General features: G+C 36.6%; 1 protein-coding gene across 1 annotated transcript in view; it reads right to left on the bottom strand.

The window, feature by feature from the left end:
* Positions 1-20596, bottom strand: part of DCAF6 (DDB1 and CUL4 associated factor 6) — a 93948-nt gene that overhangs the window by 36304 nt on the left and 37048 nt on the right. The window contains exons 7-11 of the mRNA XM_050915681.1: positions 19615-19829; positions 16908-17001; positions 13023-13142; positions 12540-12785; positions 7024-7191 (exon numbers count right to left, since the gene is read on the bottom strand). Coding sequence (XP_050771638.1) covers positions 7024-7191; positions 12540-12785; positions 13023-13142; positions 16908-17001; positions 19615-19829 — 843 coding nt within the window. The remainder of the gene's footprint in view (positions 1-7023; positions 7192-12539; positions 12786-13022; positions 13143-16907; positions 17002-19614; positions 19830-20596) is intronic.

The raw sequence follows: 20596 nt of genomic DNA, 5'->3' as shown, positions 1-20596 counted from the left end.
TTCCACTGGACACTACCAGTTAATAAGTATCACCAGCACTGCATTCATTGTGCAGACAAATGACAGATGCAACATTCAGTATCTTCTGTGAGTCTGTTTTTCTTGTCACCTCTGAAGACCAGATCTTAGTTCTGTATTATCTTAAGATGAGCTGATGTACATAAATTAGTGCAGTATTTCAAAGATATTGGCTAGGCTACCATATCTTGGTTCCATTTGTTAATCTTTTGTTATAAACAAATTCATGCTAAGCTAAAAGGATTTAATATCCTGTATTATAAACTGAGTCATAGTCTGCCAACATCACAGCATGCTAAAGGAATTTTAACATAAATTTAAACCTTATACAAGTGTCCTGGTTTCAGCTGGGATAGAGTTAATTTCCTTCCTAGTAGCTGGTATAGTGTTATGGTTTGGATTTAGTAGGAGAATAATGTTGATAGCAACAACTAAAAACATCAGTGTGTTAACTAGTGTTTCTACTAAGTCAAGGATTTTTCAGCTTCTTGCTGGCTGAGTATGAGAAGGCTGGAGGGGCACAAGAAGCTGGGAGGGGACACAGCCAGGACAGCTGACCCAAACTGGCCAAAGGAATATTCCATACCATATGACGTCATGCCCAGTTGTATATAAACTGGGGGGAGTTGGCTGGGAGGGGTGGATTGCTGCTCGGGAACTAACTGGGCATCAGTTGGCGAGTGGTGAGCAATTGCATTGTGCATCACTTGTTTTGTATATTCGAATTCTTTTAGTATTATTATTGTCATTTTATTATCACTATTTTTCTTCCTTTCTGTCCTATTAAACTGTTTTCATCTCAACCCACGAGTTTTTGTTCTGGTTTGGTTTTGGGGTTTTTTTTTTATTCTCTCCCCCATCCCACTGGGTGGGGGGAGTGAGCGAGCGGCTGTGTGGTGCTTAGTTGCCAGCTGAGGTTAAACCATGACAACAAGGAAAGCAATGAAATAATACAGTCTCTCCTAGAAGAAGCTCACTTCCAGGTTTGGGCCAGAATCACCAGTGTGACCTATTCTGTAGTACAGCCATAAAACCTGCTAAATTGACAAAGCTGATTTAAATACATATCCTCAAATGATACTTCCTTCCCAATCAGTGCAAGAATCACAGTCTGTTCCTTCATTACACTGATACATAGCGCGGGGGGTGGGGGGGGAGAAGGAGTGAAGAACAGAGACCAGGAGGGTCTGAGGCAACCTCAGTGTGTTTTGGAGGCTGGCTTGTTTTGGTAACTGAGCTTATACATTTTATTTCCACAACTGGGGAACATAAAATTGGTCCTGTTTTACAAGAGAAACAAAGGTTTTCTCTTCACCTTTGTTCAGCCATGCGCATGCCTTGCACCAAACACACCTAAACCAGACCACAGAATTTGTCATCTAGATTTAGATGGGACGTAGCTCTTAAGTATGAGACTTATTAATATATTCCACTTTCCAAAACTGAAGTGTGCTTTACATATAATTTCTAATTTAGAAGAGAAGTATTTACAGCAGAGTTTTTTCCATGGAGTAGTAATCCACTTTTTAGAATGTAAATCAGAGCAAAAGGCTGGTGTAAAGATGCACCATGTCATAAGACAAGCTACTTGTATTCCACCTGACTCAGCACAGGAACTGGTATGCCTCTCTCAAGGGCAGGCTGGCTTTGATCACTGACTCACAGTTACAAAGCCCGTGACTGGGATTAATTTGTATCAAAAGTGCTAAAGGGAGGGGAGGTCTTGGACAATAAGCTGAGAAGCCTAATGACAGAAGACAGTGATTCTCAGTTGCGCTCTGTTCTTGCACTCCAATTCTTTCTATAAGCTTATATGTCCTTTCTTAAAAGGCGTATCATGCTGCCAAACATTTTACTTGGCTGGAAAAGCCAATCTCATCAGGTCTTTAATTCAGACCAAGATGAACAGAAGAAATATGACTGAACATATTTTAATTATAAACATAAGAAATTACATTTACTACCCTTATCAGCACTCCTAAATTTTATTAAGACCTCAGGTTATACAACAGTAAGTAAAAAGTAGGTATGTTTTACCATGTGCATCATTCAATCACAGTAAGTGAAAATGAAAAATTTTCTAGGCAGTAGTCCATGACCATGTAGGCTTAAACCTCCCACATTTCACTATTATTTTGATGTTTTCTTATAACTTTGCAAATGCATTTCACTTGTAATATGAGAATTTTTAAACAAAACATAGGAAGCATCCTAAATATTCCAATTAACATGGTTAAGAAAAGAGCTCAGTTTGTAGCAATTTTAAACTCACTTTTTTCCCCTCTTTCAAGTCCTCTGAAGCCACAGATCACCAGCACCCCTTGAAGTGGCACTGCAGTCTGGAACCCCACACCTCAGGCAGGGAAATAAACATGACCATGAAACCAGCCTAGAGAAGTTCAGGTAAATGCCTCTTTTTTTAATATATGGCTTTGTTTTGTAAAAATTCTGAAAAAGTACTTTAATCATTTCTGATAAAGCTTTTGAAAAAAGTATTACCAAAACTGTGCCATATAGTTAAAAAAACAAACAAAAATCCAAACTCTTACCTGAGCCTTCACAGGCTGGGTCTACATCCCAATGCAGTTCACCACTGGTTGTAATGTCACCAGTACATTCTAAACTGGAACACCACTTAAAGAGGGAACTGGAGATTCATAAATTTGGGGAACCTCAAACAGAAAATAGAAGATAATTTTAAAGTCAGTTATATGCTGAAGGATCTTCCTATAGTTTGGGCAATCAGCACCTGACTTCATCAAAATATTAGCATGCCACCTCTATTGTTTTGGTTAAAAAAAATTTCCTCCTTATATCATAACATCAGCTCCAGTGTGAGAATCAGGCCTGAAGCAGTGAGGCCTGTTTTTAAAGTCCTAAACACGGTACATATAGTGGACCTTAATCTAAGAAATGAAATACTTGTTTTAATAAATAGGAATAATTGCTTTGCACAGTGAATAAGCTCTGTTACATATTTTGGACTTCAAATAAACACATTTCTGCATCTGGCTGTTTACAAAGAATGCAAAGAATCAAATAACAACTGCAGTCATCCTCTTGTTCTTCGTAAAAAGCTTTAACACAGAAATGAAGGTTCAATTTGTTCTGCTTTAAAAGACACTGACCATATAGACTTTTGAAACAACCGAAGTTTAAAAAAAAAAAAAGTCAATGTGGTGCATCACAGGCTCTGCAATATGTCAGCATGCACATGTATAGATCTTTATTCCACAATAAATGCAGTCTAAATCAAACTAATTTTTCCTCAAAAAAGAAAGGTTCACATTACTTCATGTTTTTGTCAGTAAGATCATGCACACTAACCACTACAGGAACACCTGATGCGCACTGATCTATAATACCAATTTTTTTCTTTTTCACTTCAAGATCAGCTGGTTTATGTTTCTGTAACTTCTCAAATTGCATTCGATTCACTTCAAGTTCTCAAAAAGGAGTGACGTACATAATGGCGATGCATACACGGCATATCAGCACCGGGCAGAGCAGCAATAACAATAGGTTTAAAAGGTTTACTTTCTTTGTAGTTTGCATATAGCACATATATGCTGTTGTTTAAACACTGCACAGGATCTAAAATGTTACGAAATGCCACAAAGATGTAAGTCAAAACTAGGCTTTGTTGGAGAAAGTATAGAATAAAAAAAAAAAACCCAACAAAAAAACCAACTTACCGTAGTTCCCTAATTAAAGTGGCTATCAAAAAAATCTGAATCTGTTCAATACCTAAGCAAAGGCTTGAAGACAAAATAGGCCCAATACACACAGCATATACTGCTTCTAAAACTGTGCCAAATTTACACAATACTTATGAGAGGTATCCACTAAACAAAAGTCTCTGCCATCTGAGGATGAAGTACCTTTTTCCTCAATGTCAAATCAGCCCACTGTGAATCATTACTCAGTTAACTCACATTCAACAACATAAACTTTTGATCATATTTTTCTAAATAGTGAAGGTTAACTATTACAGATACATCTTACAAATCCTCATGTAACTATTACAAGTCCTTAGACTAGGAGACAGAATAACTACCATACAGTCTAATTTTCTATTAAATCTGTAAAAGCCGTCAGCTCTTGACATTTTCTACTGGTAATTTCTTACATGGCTGGAGTATTTTTTCTCCAGCCTGTGTCTACAGCTATAATTGAGCTTCTGTGATTGCAAAGATAAGGATTAAGAATGAAATACAGGTCAGAAGAAATGGCCTTAGTCTCACACTGAATTCCCCAAACAATTGCAAGTGTAAATTATACAAGTTTTGCCCGAGTAGGGATTGAGAACTTGCAGTCCTGGGCCAAAGGCTATGATGCTATTTCACATAGTGGCAGACACATTTTGGGGTGTAATTTTTTGTTTGAAAATTTACAACTAGTATGTACCCGAAAACTGAACATCTGCCTCAAGACAGGGCATCAAAGACAACCTTGCAGAAAAAAAAGATAGAGATTGTCTCTATGTGCGAATTTGTTATTAAAAAAAGAACACCAACCAAAACTAAAGAATTCTTTTTCTCCTACCACATTTCTGAAATGTCAACTTACCACAGGGTTGGAAAACAATTATCTCTATGGAGAAGCAGGAGACCAAAAACCTGCAGCTCTGGTTTTCCAAAGGAATAGATCGCAGATACACATCTTGCAAAAATAAGTCTTGGGAGGTCAGAAAAAGGGAACAAAACAAAGTAACTTGTATAAAAAGAAATGAGCAAATACAGAGAATATTTCCATGTCCAGAGTGCAGAAATCTTAAAAAGTAAATAGACAATGCAGAGGTGATCTGGATTCCCCAATCAAAAGAAACAAGTTTCATTTGTTTCCTCCCATAATAGGGGAAGGAGGAATACAATGAAAGAAGCTGATGAAACACAACAGGAATTTCTTGTATTTACACATACAAGTAGAAAGGAAAAGGTAATGTAATCTTTTATCAAATTTCTTGAGGAATAATTGACTGAACACATTAAATATTTAAATTTTAATTCCTCATTTTAAATCTTCCACTGTCTATAATGCTGAAGGTAACAAATTCCACCAATCAGACCAAACAGCAAAAAGATATATATCCTAATGAGTTGGAGGTCAAGTAGCAAAACTGTTCCCCCTTCCTCTCTCCAGAAATAAATGTTTCCATAGTGCTAAGTGAATCTATCTTTCAAAGCAATTACTTAATAAGTAAAATGGTTAAATTTGCAAATTCATTGTCATCACACGAAGAATGAGGTAAATATTTGAATACTAGTTTCCTCCAAGGCTATGTATGTGCTCTGTGGTTCCCTGGTGATCCCAAACAAAATGATCTGACCTTCCCATTAGCTCCCTTAAAATTCAAAGCACATGGTAACTCAAAACTCCAAGAGGCAGTGAGGGGGGATCCAAACTAACTACAATATATCTCTGACTCCCAGTCAAAGCAATTACTCAGCTTAAAGCTTCAAATTTGTGTCAGTATGGATCCTACAGTATGTTGACCCACAAGCAAATGGGAGTAAAGAATTACACTGCATCCTTGAAGGAGCGCTAAGAAAGAGATGGGTGAGACAGTATCAAGTGAAACCCAGACCAACACATACTTCAGAGACAGTAAAATATCTACAGATATACCTCCAGGTGAAAATTCTACAAATATGGTTGTAACTAAACTTTTTTTCCAACTTCAATTCAATGGGAAACAATTTAGTACAAAAAAATTTTTTTAAGTCATTCCAAAAAGAAAATGGAAGTGTTACCTATGGTTTTGCCTCTATCAATACATATCTTTGAGTTAATAAATTCTGATGTTCAATTTGCTGAAAAAAAATTGGTAGCTTTTTGGTAGGTTTTTTTTTTTTTCCTGGCAGGAAACTACAGCCACCTACAAGAACACTGCTACCATTGCTTTTCTTGTTCTCCTCCTACAGGTAACAGGCACCTATGGCCGCCATCCCTGGGACAGGCACACAGCCCTCCAGGATTTACTGGTTTCCAAACATTCTGAAAACTCACTGTAGAATTTCCTAGTGTAGGAAGTTATTCAAAATTCAATAACTACATATTGTAACTAGAGCACTAGCCACTGTTATATCAAATTGTTCTGTAAGGCTCCAGATAAACGAATAGATTGAACCATAGCAAGTCAAGCTGTGAACGTATGACACAATCCTTATAAGTAATTTAGCCACACCTAAACTGTCACAGAATTTATCCATAGAAGAAACATTGCTAGACATTACTTCTCAACACAAAATATGCTGATTTTTTCACACAGCATGCAGCTCACTCATTTTTACATGGTGCCATGACACAGTTTGCTTCAAGTTTATGCTTTAGGGTTTACCTCTTTAGTCATATGCATGCTTCTACCCTAACTTTCTCAAATATGTCTCTTTTTATTATAAACGTCTCTAAGGCTTTCTTGTAATAATTTTAAAATCACAATAAGACAAGAGAAAGAGGATGGTGAAATACCAAGTCACTCTGTCCAAAAAAGGAGAGCATATCTGGGGACTTTGGCTTGTTACAAGTATTTTCACTATACTTACTGTAAAACCATAGCATTTAAGAGTGCCAAAATTATGTTTTACTGAATTGTTACCCTGATTTAGAACATATGCTAAACCAAAGCCAAGTCTTAAATGTTACTAACGGATACAATTAACACCAAAATGCAATTTCAAGTGTGTAAGTGCCTTACTCTATTCAGCACACAGTAATTTCTCGCTCAACTACTCTGACAAACATTGCACATACCTGATACCATGCACCTAGGAAACTTTCTCCATATAGTATGGTTTAGCTATATAATCCAAACATGTTAGATAAATGAAAACTGTCAGTATTACTCTTTCCCTAACCATGTGATGATAAACACCACCACGTGCAAGGTAAGACAAGCAGCAAATGCATTAACTGTCTTGTTCTGGAAGAGAAGCATCTCAGCAAACAACAGCAGCACAAACTATAACTATGTTAGCTGCTTAAGAAACCTTGGCAAATGACAACCTGATGTCTGAGCGTCCTGTGAGGAGCCCTTAGAGGAGGACTGATCAGAGGAGGAGGACTGTGGCGCTGAACCCTCAGCTAGCTCTCGCTGTCTCTGTTGTTCTGCCTTCTTAAGCCTCAGTCGCTGTAGACCCCTACGGATTATAGCTAACTCAGGTCCCATTAACTCTGACAAACAGATAGGGGAGGAGAAAAAAAAAAAAAAAAGTATGTAAAAGAAAGAAGCATTGAACATACAATATACAGAAGGGGGGGGAGGACTGACCAAAGAGAGAAGCAACAGATACTAAGTGTAATTACAGTGAAAAAAATTATGTAAATCATTTACTAACATCCAGAAATTATAAAATAAAATATTGAAATTGTTTTTATCTTCCTAAATGCATGAATCACAGGACTTAAAAGTTCAGGATTCATGTCACACAATCCACCCCCCTCCCCATCTCCAACACTTAAACCATTTAACAAAGAATTATTTAACGAAAATAAATAGATCCTGACTGATTCAAAACAAAGCAAACAACAGAGGTATTCATTTTCATGTTCCTAACACATATAACAAATGAGAATATTCATGGTGTAAAATTATGCAACTGTGGTCTACAGGTAAATTTTAAAAATTAATGTGATAGCTTCCTGATGTGAAGAAAAAAAAAATTAAGTACAATTTTGATCAAAACAAACCTGTGAAAAAAGTAAACTGGGACTATGGAAATAGGTGGCAGAACAGCATCTAACCAAAAAATACACTTTACCATGAACACATTTTTTATCTCAGACATTCCCAGTGGGTGAGGATTAAAAGTCTGAAAATACTGTTAAGTGGTCCTACAGAGAAAGTAATTTATTGGATCATAAATAATTCTTAGTATCATTCTCTTAACAGACTGTTCTTTCAGTTCCGACTTCCTTGTTTTCATCGGTTTGTCTTATTTGACAAAATCAAATTTGTCACTTATATCGTTTTGGCATATACCAGTCCACTGTCTGATTAACAGTATTTTTTGCAAACTGCTATAAAACTAGGTGTCCAAGTAATTTTTTATTCTTTCCATGCTCTTTGCATATTTCCTCCACTTACACAAGTGCTGTATAGCAAGAGCTTCTCTTTATACAACACAGATTGTGTCTTTATTAGCAATAGTTGAAGGACACCATTGACCTGAACCACTGCTGAACTACTCTCATCTACAATATAGTAGGGTAGAGAAGCTAATTCAGACTCTAATATTCACATCAAATGCTCTAGCTAGTTCTGCTATAAACTGCTAGCCTAGACCTATCCTGAAAGTATTTATATCAAGGGCACTCTAGAGTATTTTGTAGATATGAGGAAATCTGCAAAGAAAAAAAAAAATCAGTACTATGAAATGTTAAAATACTAGAGAGCATTACATGGGCATATAACCTTTCATCTAAGCAAAAGCTTTACAAATATTCTGTAACCCTTATTCACTCAGTGAAGCAAGCAAATTTTAAATTTTCTTTCATAAAAAGAAACAAACCCAAAGACATAGTCCAGTCATTCAAAAGTTAGTGGCAGGCACCAGTTAATATCCAAGTCATGAGCTCTAATGTCCTCAGTTTAATACCACTTCTGGGAAACACACCCTGCCAGTTTATGGTTGATGAGGTATAACAAGAAGGAAAAAGATATACTTCCTAAAGGAATATGGCATCAAAGAGATTTGCTATGAATAGTTTTCATGTGCCATGAATATTTATGGAAACTAGAATTCCAAACAGTCTAGAAAATGCTTTTAAGGACATTTCAATGATGTCTAAAATTGCAGTTTTCAGTACTTGCTGCTGATTCAGTTCCACTCAGTCCAGAGACAGTGTAAGATGTAACAAGAACTACAATTCAAAATGTAAAGAGATAACTACTATCCTGAATATGTTCAATGACAACACCTTTTAATACATTTCAGAATCTCTAAGCAAATGTTTATTTGCCAGCAAATGGAGTGAGGAAAGAGCAATAGAAGCAAAAAAAAAAAAACCAGCTATTGCCACTTTCCCATTCAAAATTTAAAAGTAAAGTTACCTTATATCAGAACACACATTAAGATTAAGCTTTGTCCTAATTAGTCAATTGCCCCCTCCTCTCTCCCCCCACCCCCCCCAATGGTACCAATGTGTATCTGGAATATTATTTATGGAGAAAAAAGCATTATTATATTTTACAGTTTGTTGTATCTGATGTTTATTCGTGGCTTAAAACTAATTTAAAAAATGAATTAATGGTTTCCACTGAATGCGCCAAGCAGGGCAAGAAAATAAATTTGTTATTTTTTTTCCTTAGTGACAAGCATGAAAATCTCCAGCAATTGTTCTGTCTCATTATTAAAAGAAATTATTCAAACGTACTGACAAAAACAGGCTACTGAGATTTTGCACTGATCTTGTTGATTATTTGCAACTTACTCAAATGTTCCAACTGTATTATTCTAGAATATACGTTCTGATAAAGAGACTTATTCCAACAAGCTCCAGCACTGAACCATTTTTGTACTGACTATTTTGAACATGTATTTTTTTAAAACATTAAGAGATGAAGTAATTCAGATGTAGAAGCTCAAATGCTCACCACATGGCATATTTTCCGGAACACCATACCAACAATATATTTGAATTATAATACATATGCAAAGGTATTGCTGTTTCAAAGACAGGATTACCACCAGCGCCTGTGTTCAGTACAGAAGTCTGTACAAATTATTTATGGAAAGTTGTTTATAAGGCTGTTCCATTCTGTAGTATGAATTCATGCTCCAATGCTAAGTAAGTCATTACCTGAAAACATAGTCTTCATTTGCTAACTCTTTGCTACAATTTTCAAACTTGTATATACCACCACTTTAAGCAAAATGATGGCTGAAAGCCTCTCGCTTTCCTTCTTCCATTTTCCAAATTGCTTCCCCAGTCATCCATCTTTTACAACACACCTCTATCTGGTCTTCCTACTCAACTCCACTGTATTTAAACTACTATTCCCATTATCACCTTCCCTATCCTGTCACCCCAAAAAGCAGCAGGTTTTATTCACCTCTAAATGCAGCTAAACAAACTCAGGGAATCCTGTTCTTTATGCAGAATGCAGTATTTTCACATTTATAGAGTACAGACTGAGAGTAAATAAAATCTCATAATTGAGCACCGTCATGGGTTACATAAGTATACAAACACTGCAAAATGGAAATTCACATTCAAGCCTACCCATTCATAAACCCACTGCTACTGCTCTGCCATGACCTGCTCCCTCTGCCCAGGAGCTTCCTCTCTCCCTGAACTTGCATATGTTACCCAAAGACCTGTTTTACAGTAACTTAAGTGTTTCAAAAGCAGTGCAAACTAGACAAGATGCTTACTAGGTGTGCAAACGTATAGTACTATACTATACAAGTTTACTCCTGCAGGAGTCCTGTAGACAATTTAAAGATGGCACCTGGTCCTAACACTAAAATCTGCATACAGCAATAAAAAATACTAGATAAAGTTTTGTTTGTTTGTTTTGGGGGTTTGGAGTTGGGGGTGGGGTGTGTGATGGCAACTTTTTTTTTTTTTTTTTTTTTTTAGAATGAGCAGCCAGTCTGACACCCTGTTTAGGGGTAGTCAAAGAACCTATCAAACATTATACAGTAAATTAGAAAGTATCCACTGTTTGTCAAAAAAACAACCACCACTGCCCCTTTCAAAACTGAATATATGGAGAGTCTTAAGTCCAAAGCAACACTGGGAAAGAGGAAATGCTTTTAGAGAAGAGCTGGATTAAGAAATAACAACTTCAGCTTCATGCTAGCAGAATAAACTTTTACTTAGAAATTCAGACAGATTCAGAGAAAAAGGGGAAAACAATTTTTCTAGTCAGTATACGTTCTTTAAAATGCAGGATAGAAAACACCTAATTCCAGAAATGGTCTCTAGTGCATTATCATTATGCAACCCACAAAGTTTCAATGACGTAGCTTGAAGTATTTATTTTTAATATGGGACATACTCTCCTGGCCACTGTAAGCTCCAGAATATACCATATGCTTTAAAAAATAAATAAATAGATCAAAATGAACCCTTGGTAATGGTATGTGTGTTCTTTGGTGGCTATTCCTCTGTACCAAAAATAGTGGCAGCTCAATTGGGTTACACTGAATTAGAGTAGACCCCTTAATCAATTTTGTGTGTGTGTGTATTGTGAAAAACTTGAGATTGCAGCAAGTTGACACCAATACTAATAAAAACCATAGGTGACTAAAAGCCTCTGCTGCTAAATAAATTTTCTAGCATTCACTTATTCTAGAAATAGTATCTGGACTGTGTGTATTGTCATGCTTCTGCTCACTGTTTATTTCCTCTAAATAAGTATCAGACTAGTTGCAAGGTTTGAAAGGGCGAGAATGATACATTTAATGAATTTCAACTTATGTCTTTAGCTTCCCTGTCTTTTAGATACCAGATACCTAATCATTTCTCACCTGTCCCAAAGATTTTGGCTGCAGCAGCCACAGTACACTGAATGGCACACTTTTCCCTGGGAAATCCCCTTTACTCCAGAACATCCAATTTAGGGCCTGAAGATGATCAGCCATCTTTTCCAATGACAAAGACCTTGATTTTTTACAACAGAATTGGTACAAGACAAAATTTGTGTTTATACAAAACCCACAGGATTTTAAAATAATCAAGTCTGAACCTGTAGGTGTTTCGGATCACGTCAGCCTTTCCACCACAACTGTGAGGCCTAGAAACTCACTTTAAAAAAGTAAAAATAAACTCTTGTGCAAATATTTAACTCTAAAGGCTGTGGCATCTTTTCCTGCATAGAGATGGAAAAGGGCAAGTCAAAGCATAAGGTGCTCTTTTACCACCCAAATAATTTTCTGACATTGACAGTGGAATAGACTTTCTTCTTTTTCTCACAATAAGAATGCAAGTCTGTATTAAATACAGAAGAATTTCTTCAAGATATACAAACTTAAAAATCAATATGTAGTATAATTTATTAACCAATAATGGAATATCGCGCGAGGTGAGCCCTGTCTATCCAGATACTTTTGAGAAGCAAAAAAGTAACATTGCTGACTCTGAAATGTGGAGGATGTAGATTCCTACTGAAGGAGACATTCTCTACTTCCTCTGATTACAACAGGCATAGGTTCTGCTACTCATTGCACTGATGCTGCTACAGCCAAATCACAGTTGAAGAAGGCATGTTACTTATACTCCATGAAGAGAATGATAAGTTTAGAAAAAACAAGCAATATTTTTTTATTTCTACTTCAAAAGACAATACTGGTTATCCTCTTTGAGACTCCTTCTTCAAACATATACAGTTGATGGTTTTACTGCTTCTTTAAACCACAGCTGCAGTCACTCGGTAACTATAAAATACCTAGTCTCATTAAGGATGTGCAAGAAAGAAAACAGATTGAGATCAATTACCCAAAATATCCTAAAATAAAATTGTTTCTTATTGAAAGCATTTTTCATAAACAATGACAAGATGGATTTCTTCTCACCAGACTGATGGAGCACAGGTTGAGCTGAGGCCCCTAAAGAAGGCCTTTGTTCATTATCAGGAGAGGACAATAATGAAGTTGAAGGGGGACTTTCTGTTGAAGATGATGTTGAAGGAGCTTGGGCTGACATTGTAGAAGAGGAAGATGATGGAAGTTGTTCAGAACCATCTACTTCCATTGCAGTTTCTGATTCTGTACTAGGTGGCACGTTATTAGTAGCAGGAGCATCTGTCCGATTAGTCCCACCTTTGATTAAAAAAAAAAAAAAAAAAAAGGCAAGAAAAACAAGAGCCCAAAGGTAAACTTACTCTGTCTCTAAAGATCCCTTTGCATTACCATTCATATGGCAAACAAGTGTGCTCAGTTCTTCAGAGTGCACTAAAAATTTTTTAGTTTACACCTCAGGCTGATATTCAAGGCCTGTACATACAGTATAAACATACTTTCTGTTGTAATTATTATTCTTGAAAAGAAGGAAATCACCTCTGGACCGTGATCTTCCTCGTCCTCGATTGCTTTGTGCAACTTCACTAGCTTCTTCAAACCATCTTGACAGCATGTCTGACATCCTTTGCATTAGAGAGACATTAGGACTTTGCTCCCCTGTAAAACAAGTAATGCTAAAGTTTTATCTACAAGTTTACAAAAGCGTTCATTGTTCCCCCCATTTCTTCTTCCATAAAAAACCCCTGCACCGTAAGCTATGTGACTAGTAATCCCCTGAACCATCTCCTTTTTTCAGCACAATAGTCCAGCAAGAATTGCCAGCTGAACACGGCACCACATAAAAACCAACAGTCCTTCCTCCTTCTCCGTTTTACAATTACCTGGAGCTTTTGTACACATGACATTGTGAAATTTATGACATTCAGTCTTACACGCCAGTTAAATAAGTTAAGAAAGCCTAGATTTTTATGTTTTTCCAGATAATTATAAAATAGCCTATTTAATCATTAAACAATGAAAGAGCAACAGGACTAGTATAAAATTAGCACATGATGTTTTTAACATTTCCAAAAGGCTTCTTCATGTCTTAAATTGTGCTTATAAGGAAAATCTAATCCAACAGCAGAGTTTTTTAGGGATTTTCATTTTCACATTTTGGATCAAGTGTCAGGATTGCAAAGACTCTAAAGCAACAAAATATTCCATACTTTCTTTCAACATAACTCAAAACATTTTCTTCTCATTTTATTTCTGGTTTTATTACATATGAAACAAAATTTGTTTCAAGAGAGAAGACAGAAAAAATTCCATTTGTAAAGGGATGAAATAGAATATTTGAATCTTTTAAGTGTTTTTTGTATTCTGTGAAATGTTTGTTTTAGCTTTGGTTGGGGGGGGGGGGGCAGGGGTGGCTGTTGTTGTTTTGTTGGGGTTTGGTTCCCCGCCCCATTGGCATCTTCCCATAGAAGACCACTCCACTGGACTGGACCATTCCGCTCATACTGAAGTAAGAACTTCTGCTGGCCCCTTAGCCACTTTGGAAGTGTGCTGTGTTTAAGCAACTTTTGGAACTTTTGGAAAAGTTTTGTAATTGAAGACCTTAAGAAACAGAATCCCTGTGAAGTACAATTACTTATCAAAACACATATGTGAAAAATATTTTAATACCCTGCATACAAAAGCTAACACCAAAAGATTCTGGAGCGTACTTGGGAAGACGACGTACAGTGAGAATATGCCTCTCAAACATCAGTGCTGCTACCCACACAGATGTTATAAAAGCTGAAAGACTAATCAAATATCTGGAGCAACTGATTATCTTTCAGGACTGCATATGATCATCACTGCTAGGATATAGCTTGAATATATCATCACTAGGTCTTGCTTTTAGATTATTTGCTTGAGTTTAAAAGACATTGTTGGGAGTGGAGAAGGGAAGGGGAACACACCAATCCACCCACCCAAAAAAACAATGCCCCTCAATCTGACCCCAATGCCCTTGTCTATCCTCATTTCCACACTGCAGGTCTCTGACCCTCCCCTGGGATCCCTCATTCCCTTCCTGTACCCCAGGCAGAGGAGCTCTGACCTCAGAAGCTTAAAACACAAAAAATGGAATGCAACAGCTGAAGAAAACAGACAAAAGGTGGTTAATGATGGGAAGACAGGACAATGAACAGTTAACAGAAATAAGTCACAGGTCACCACATGCCTAACTAATGCAATATACCTATTCTCTCAGTCACTCTACAGTTGTATCAAATAACGCACAATAAAGATACGGAAGCTTTGTTCTGAGAAGATAAAAATCTAGCCAATGTCTATACTGGAGGAGTCCTTTTCTCAGGCTGTTTTCTCCCCAGCAGGTTTACTTGATATTATGGGGAAATGACAGCTAGAAAGACACTGAAGATATTTAGCTGAAAAAGAATGTAGATAAAAAGTAACTTTGCGTAAATGCAAAGCCACAACTAATTTTGATGGGAAAGACCTGCAACAAAAATGATAGCAAAGGTGTCCCTAATGTGAGGAGGTATACAAATAAGGTTTGTGGAATGAAAGCAGTAAGTAAGCAGAATGTAAAACTGTTAATAATAAAATCCTGTGATATTAGAATAAGAATGCACATGATGAAACGAAGAGAGCAGTTTAAAAGAAAGGAAAGAAAGTATTCCTTTACACAGTGGGCACTGAACTTCTGGAATTTTTGCCATAGGAAATATTATCAACAGGTTCAAAAAAGGATTACAGAAACTCACAGGCAATAGAACCATATGCAGATTCTAAAGGAACAGATGGGAACATACCCTCTAAAGTTTCTAATCCAGAAATTCTGAATACTGGGGGAGCAACAAAGGCAACAGACTAAAGTAAGTGGACAGGCTCATGTTCTCTCCCTAAACAGCATCTCCTATTGCCTGCGTCGGATACAGAATCCTACTCTACATGGACCATTAGTCTGATACAGCTAGACACTTCTGTCCTAGTTTGGGGAATCAGGAAGATGAGAACCAACACAGAAAATCTGGAAAGGGAAATGGTAGGCAGAAAAGGGAGACAGATTTAAGGGAACTAGAACAAATACTTGTACCCCACAACCTGTCAGATTTAAACAGAAACACATCATTAGATGAAGAGTAAGATGAGTGACAAAGCATCCTCTGCCCTGCTTTCATATCCCATTTTCTCTGACACTAAAGCATAGCTTTGGAAATGCTCTATCTACTGAAACCTCAAGTAGTAGAGTAATATATTACAAACATGAAAATATAAGCATAAACATTTAGTCACTGCATGTGTTTTATAAAAAAAGTGAAAGATACAATATTAGAATCCTATTGCTTTGAATTCTAGTCCCCTAACGTAACCATTACAGAGCATTTCATTTGTAATTTTGATTGCATATGAGGCTTGACTACAAAAAGGGAAATAAATATTTGTGTTACTACAGGACTGTCCTGGTTTCGGCTGCGATAGAGTTAATTTTCTTCTTAGTAGCTGGTACAGTGCTGTGTTTTGGATTTAGTGTGAGAATAATGTTGATAACACTCTGATGTTTTAGTTGTTGCTAAGTAGCGCTTATCCTAAGTTAAGGATTTTTCAGTTTCCCATGTTCTGCCAGCAAGCAGGTGTACAAGAAGCTGGGAGGGAGCATCGCCAGGACAGCTGACCCGAACTAGCCAAAGGGATATTCCATACCATAGAACGTCATGCTCAGTATATAAACTGTGGGGGAGTTGGCCAGGAGGGGCAGATCGCTGCTTGGGCATCAGTCAGTGGGTGGCGAGCAATTGCATTGTGCATCACTGGGTTTTTTCCCTTGAGTTTTATTTCTTTTTTTCCCCCCTTTTTTCCCCCCTCTTCTTTTTTTGTTATATTCCTTTTCATTACTATTATTATTATATTTCATTATTATTATTGGTAGCATTATATTTTACTTTAGTTATTAAACCGTTCTTATCTCAACCCACGAGTTTTACCTTTTTTCCCCGATTCTCCTCCCCGTTCCACTGGGAGCGGGGAGAGCGAGGGAGCAGCTGCGTGGTGCTTAGCTGCTGGCTGGGGTTAAACCACAACAATGACCAATGACAACGAAGTAAGCTCGCCTTGATTTATTTACATCAGCCTAACTGAAACAACATAATTTTTCTGGTAAGAATATTTTCAATTTAGACATTTTTAAAAATCACTGTAGAATAACAGTTCTGTGTTAAATTCTAAGAAAACCATCTTAAGACCTGGCTGATTCTGAAAACATGGACAGTTTAATCAGAAGCACTTACATATTTCAGGAATATTTAAGAAAAATTGGAAAATAAAACCCAAACCAAAATGAAACAAAAAAACCCAGCAAAAAATCAACCAAAACAAAACCCACAAGCAAAGACAACAACCTCCCACACACAAGTGCAAACACTTTACCATCTCTTTCTCGTTCACTCTCAGGCCTTGCTCTTGGTCCAGTATCTGACCAGTCCCCTCTTAGCCGCAAACGTTTAACAGGAGGTTGCCGTAACTAGAAATTAAAAAAAAAAGAGAGAGAGAGAGAGAGAGAGAGAAAAGCATTACAAAGCTATTTATGTTGGACAGTACAGAATTCTAAGTCTAAACATAAATGCAGTATCTCCATTTTCTCAAGTTACATAAATTTGTATCTGTCACAAAAAATAGAATGTCAGCCATATGTTCAGAAACTATGAATAAGTACAACACTGTATCAACAGAACGCAAGAGTTTTAGCTACACAGAAGTCCAACAGTCGAAATCAATGACTCTCAGAACTAAGGCAGCTTTTATTTTATGCAATACTGACTTCAGTATGTTAATTGAAGCTTTCCATACTGAACACTAATAATTAAGGTTTTCCAGAATTCAGCCTGAATTCTGCAAAAATATTCATCTCTTCATATTAAAAACTACATGGCAGCTTCAGTTTAATGAAATGTGGATTTGCAATTAAGCAAAATGAAAAAGCAATCAGACATTAACAAAACAAAGAAATTTTATGAAAATAAACTTTAGTTTATTTTTTAACCTGTGAGTTTTGTAAATTTTTGTAACAGTTTTTTTTGCAGCAGGAAGTATAAAACAAGTACTATATAGGTAGTGTTACTTTCAGTGACTTGAAAAGAAACAGCTAGTGCTTTGAACATTCAGAAAGGCAGTTCAGGGTTTGAAATTAAGTGTATTGGCTGGATATTTCTGGCTTAAAAAAAAAGTAAATAGTTGTACTGACAATTTTAAATCAAATGCAAAACTCCTGTGATGAAAGCATATTAAAGTGTTAACTTTCAGGAGCCAGCAGATTCAGGAAGAAAACTTTACATTCCTTCTACTCTATACAACTTAAAGCCAGCCTGAAATAAAAATAGCATTTAAGGAACATCATCCGGCAAGAAGAGATTACAGGACATATTCTGTGCCTACAAAAGAAAAGAATACATAGGATCTGTTATTAACAGGCAGTCACAATCTTCTCTCTCCATAGTAACTGGGCAGTCAATTCTCCACCAAATTACTTCACATCAGATTAACATTACATAGAAGAAAGGGAAAAGTGCAGAACCATTTGTTCATCACAGAATTTTTCTGGGTTCCTCTTTGCTTTCTCCTGCCTCAGTGAGGTAACAGTGTAACTCAGCTGGACATTCTTCCTCATTCCTACGAATCTACATCCCCTTCTGATCAACAATATTTGTACTTGTAATAGCAGCCTGTGGCCCAGTAAACACAGCATGGTCATTGCTAGTAACAGGCCACAGGCTTAAGATGAAGCTAACAACACAAGCCTCACACTTGTTAAGCTTTGTCTAGACTTCACTTGCTTGGAGCTTTCTCTTAGCTCATTTAGCTGCAAAAGCAATTGTCTAGTGACCAGGTGATTATCACCTAATTTGCTTTAGTTTTGCTCAGATTTGCACAGATGTGTGGTGTACAACCTCTTGTTAACGGTTTTGATATATACAGGAATGCCAACTAGTTAAACTGTGCAAGAACGAACTACCTATGACCACAGGATACTGATGCAGCGTGAAGTAGTACTGGAATGGGCTGACAGCAGATACCCTGCAGGTGTGGATACAGGAGGATACCAGAGACATGTTCTCACTCACCGCTGGCTGTTAACTGTACTATAAAGGTTTGACCCAAGCAACAACTGTTTTAGGGGCAACAACAAGGGCAAAGAACAAGCATTTAAAAGCAAAAACATGCCATATTGGCAGACTAATAAAGAAAACGCATCATGTAAAATGCATTTAAAACCGTATAAAAATAGCCTTCAAGCAGACTCTTAAGAAAAGAAGGAAGAAAACATCAACATAGTGTTTCTGCCAGCACAGAGGAGGAAGAGTTCTCCATCATTATCATCACACTCATCCTCCCACTGAAGACAGCAGGATGCTGACAACTCATTGTAAACTCCCTTGAGGTCCCTGTCTCAGACTAAAGGTAAGGACATCAGGATACAGAGGAGCTTGTGAAAGGGTGAGCATAATGCCATAAAAAAAAAAAAAAAAGGAGCGGATGGTTGGGGGAGTGCAGGGGGAGGGGAAGAGACATATATAACTTCACTGTAGTTAAAGAGGTTTGTTTTATATTGATCAGAAAATTCAGACTGGAAGGGTCAGCATCATTGTAGCTGAGCTGATCAACTGCTTGTGTTTTGGTTACACTGCTGAAACTTTTAGTACTGCTCAGTAGCAGTAGCTTGATCTAAACATCTTGTACCCCCTCATCTTTGTCATTAAATGATAACTTTTAACAAAGAATATTTATACTTGTTTTCAAGGAATATGCTTTTGGTGGCATGAAATAACAGAGAATACACCTCAATTACAAGAGTGACCTGCCACCCTTGCTGGTCTTATAACCTCAGGTTCACGTAGATGCCTTCTCATCTTTAGGAGAGGGAAAACAGACAAGAAAGAAAACCAGAGTGACAAAATATTGTAAATACATAAATAAATATTGTAAATACGCAAATTTTGTAACACAATCTACTTGTCACATCTCAATCTATGAACAGCAACATTAATTTAAGATTAATTTAAAGGGAAATACAACTGATATAAGTGTGCCACAAGAAAAAAAATATAAAACATGAAAACAGGTCATCTTAATCACTTGCCTCTTCCCGTCTCTCTTCAGCAGAAGGAACTTTAAGTTCTCGTGCTGTGTCATCCTTGGGATCAAACAAGTATATGTAATCTGAAGAGTAGCTAACAAGGATCTCTTGACCATCTTCACTATAACATAGAGACGTTACTCTGCAGGATTTGTTATTGAGATGAGGAGGAACAAAACGTGCCACCATTCCAACAGTGCCCCTACCAGCATAATTCCCTATATTAAAAAAAAGAAAAAAAAAAAGGGGGGGGGGGGAGGAGAGAAAGAGAAAGAAATGACACATTTACTATTGCAAATTTTCAAAAGCTTCAATATAGTCCTTATTTAACATCTAACAAAAGATGATCAGAGAAAAGCTAAGTATCATGTAGCTTCTGCATTAAATTGGATCTGAATAGTGACATATCAGATCTTACTAGTATTTTCTATGTTTGTTTACAAACACTATGTAGTACATTTAAAAAAAAAGATTAAAACACACACACACAAATATATTCATATATCACATACCCATCACATGACGGTGTGTGGATGCTATCTGTCAAATGTAGTACAAATGGAAATTTTGGAACCTAAGAACATTTACACAATAATAATGCAAATCTGTATCTACACACAAATTAGAAAGGAATTAATTATATGAAACTTTTAAAATTTAGGACATACATTTCCTCTTTTCTACTGAAAATGTTTAAAAAAAAATTAGTTTTTCTTCTTTTCTTCTACACATTGTATCAGCTACTAAGAAGAAAATTAACTCTATCCCAGCCAAAACCAGGACAGAGACATAACAATATAGTTCTGCAGTTTCAGACTGACAGTACAATACATTGCACTTATCATGCTTCCCTGACAACTCACCTCCATTCTGCACACTAAAACAATCCTAAATTCTAGAATTACAAATTTGTGAGCAGATAAAAGTTATCTATAAGAAGATCTAATACTGAGAAAAACAGACTGTTCCAAAAACTCATAATATG

The sequence above is a fragment of the Gymnogyps californianus genome, chromosome 1 (genome assembly GCF_018139145.2).
Source record: "Gymnogyps californianus isolate 813 chromosome 1, ASM1813914v2, whole genome shotgun sequence".
Taxonomy (NCBI): Eukaryota; Metazoa; Chordata; class Aves; order Accipitriformes; family Cathartidae; genus Gymnogyps; species Gymnogyps californianus.
This window is presented reverse-complemented; position numbering and strand designations above follow the sequence as displayed.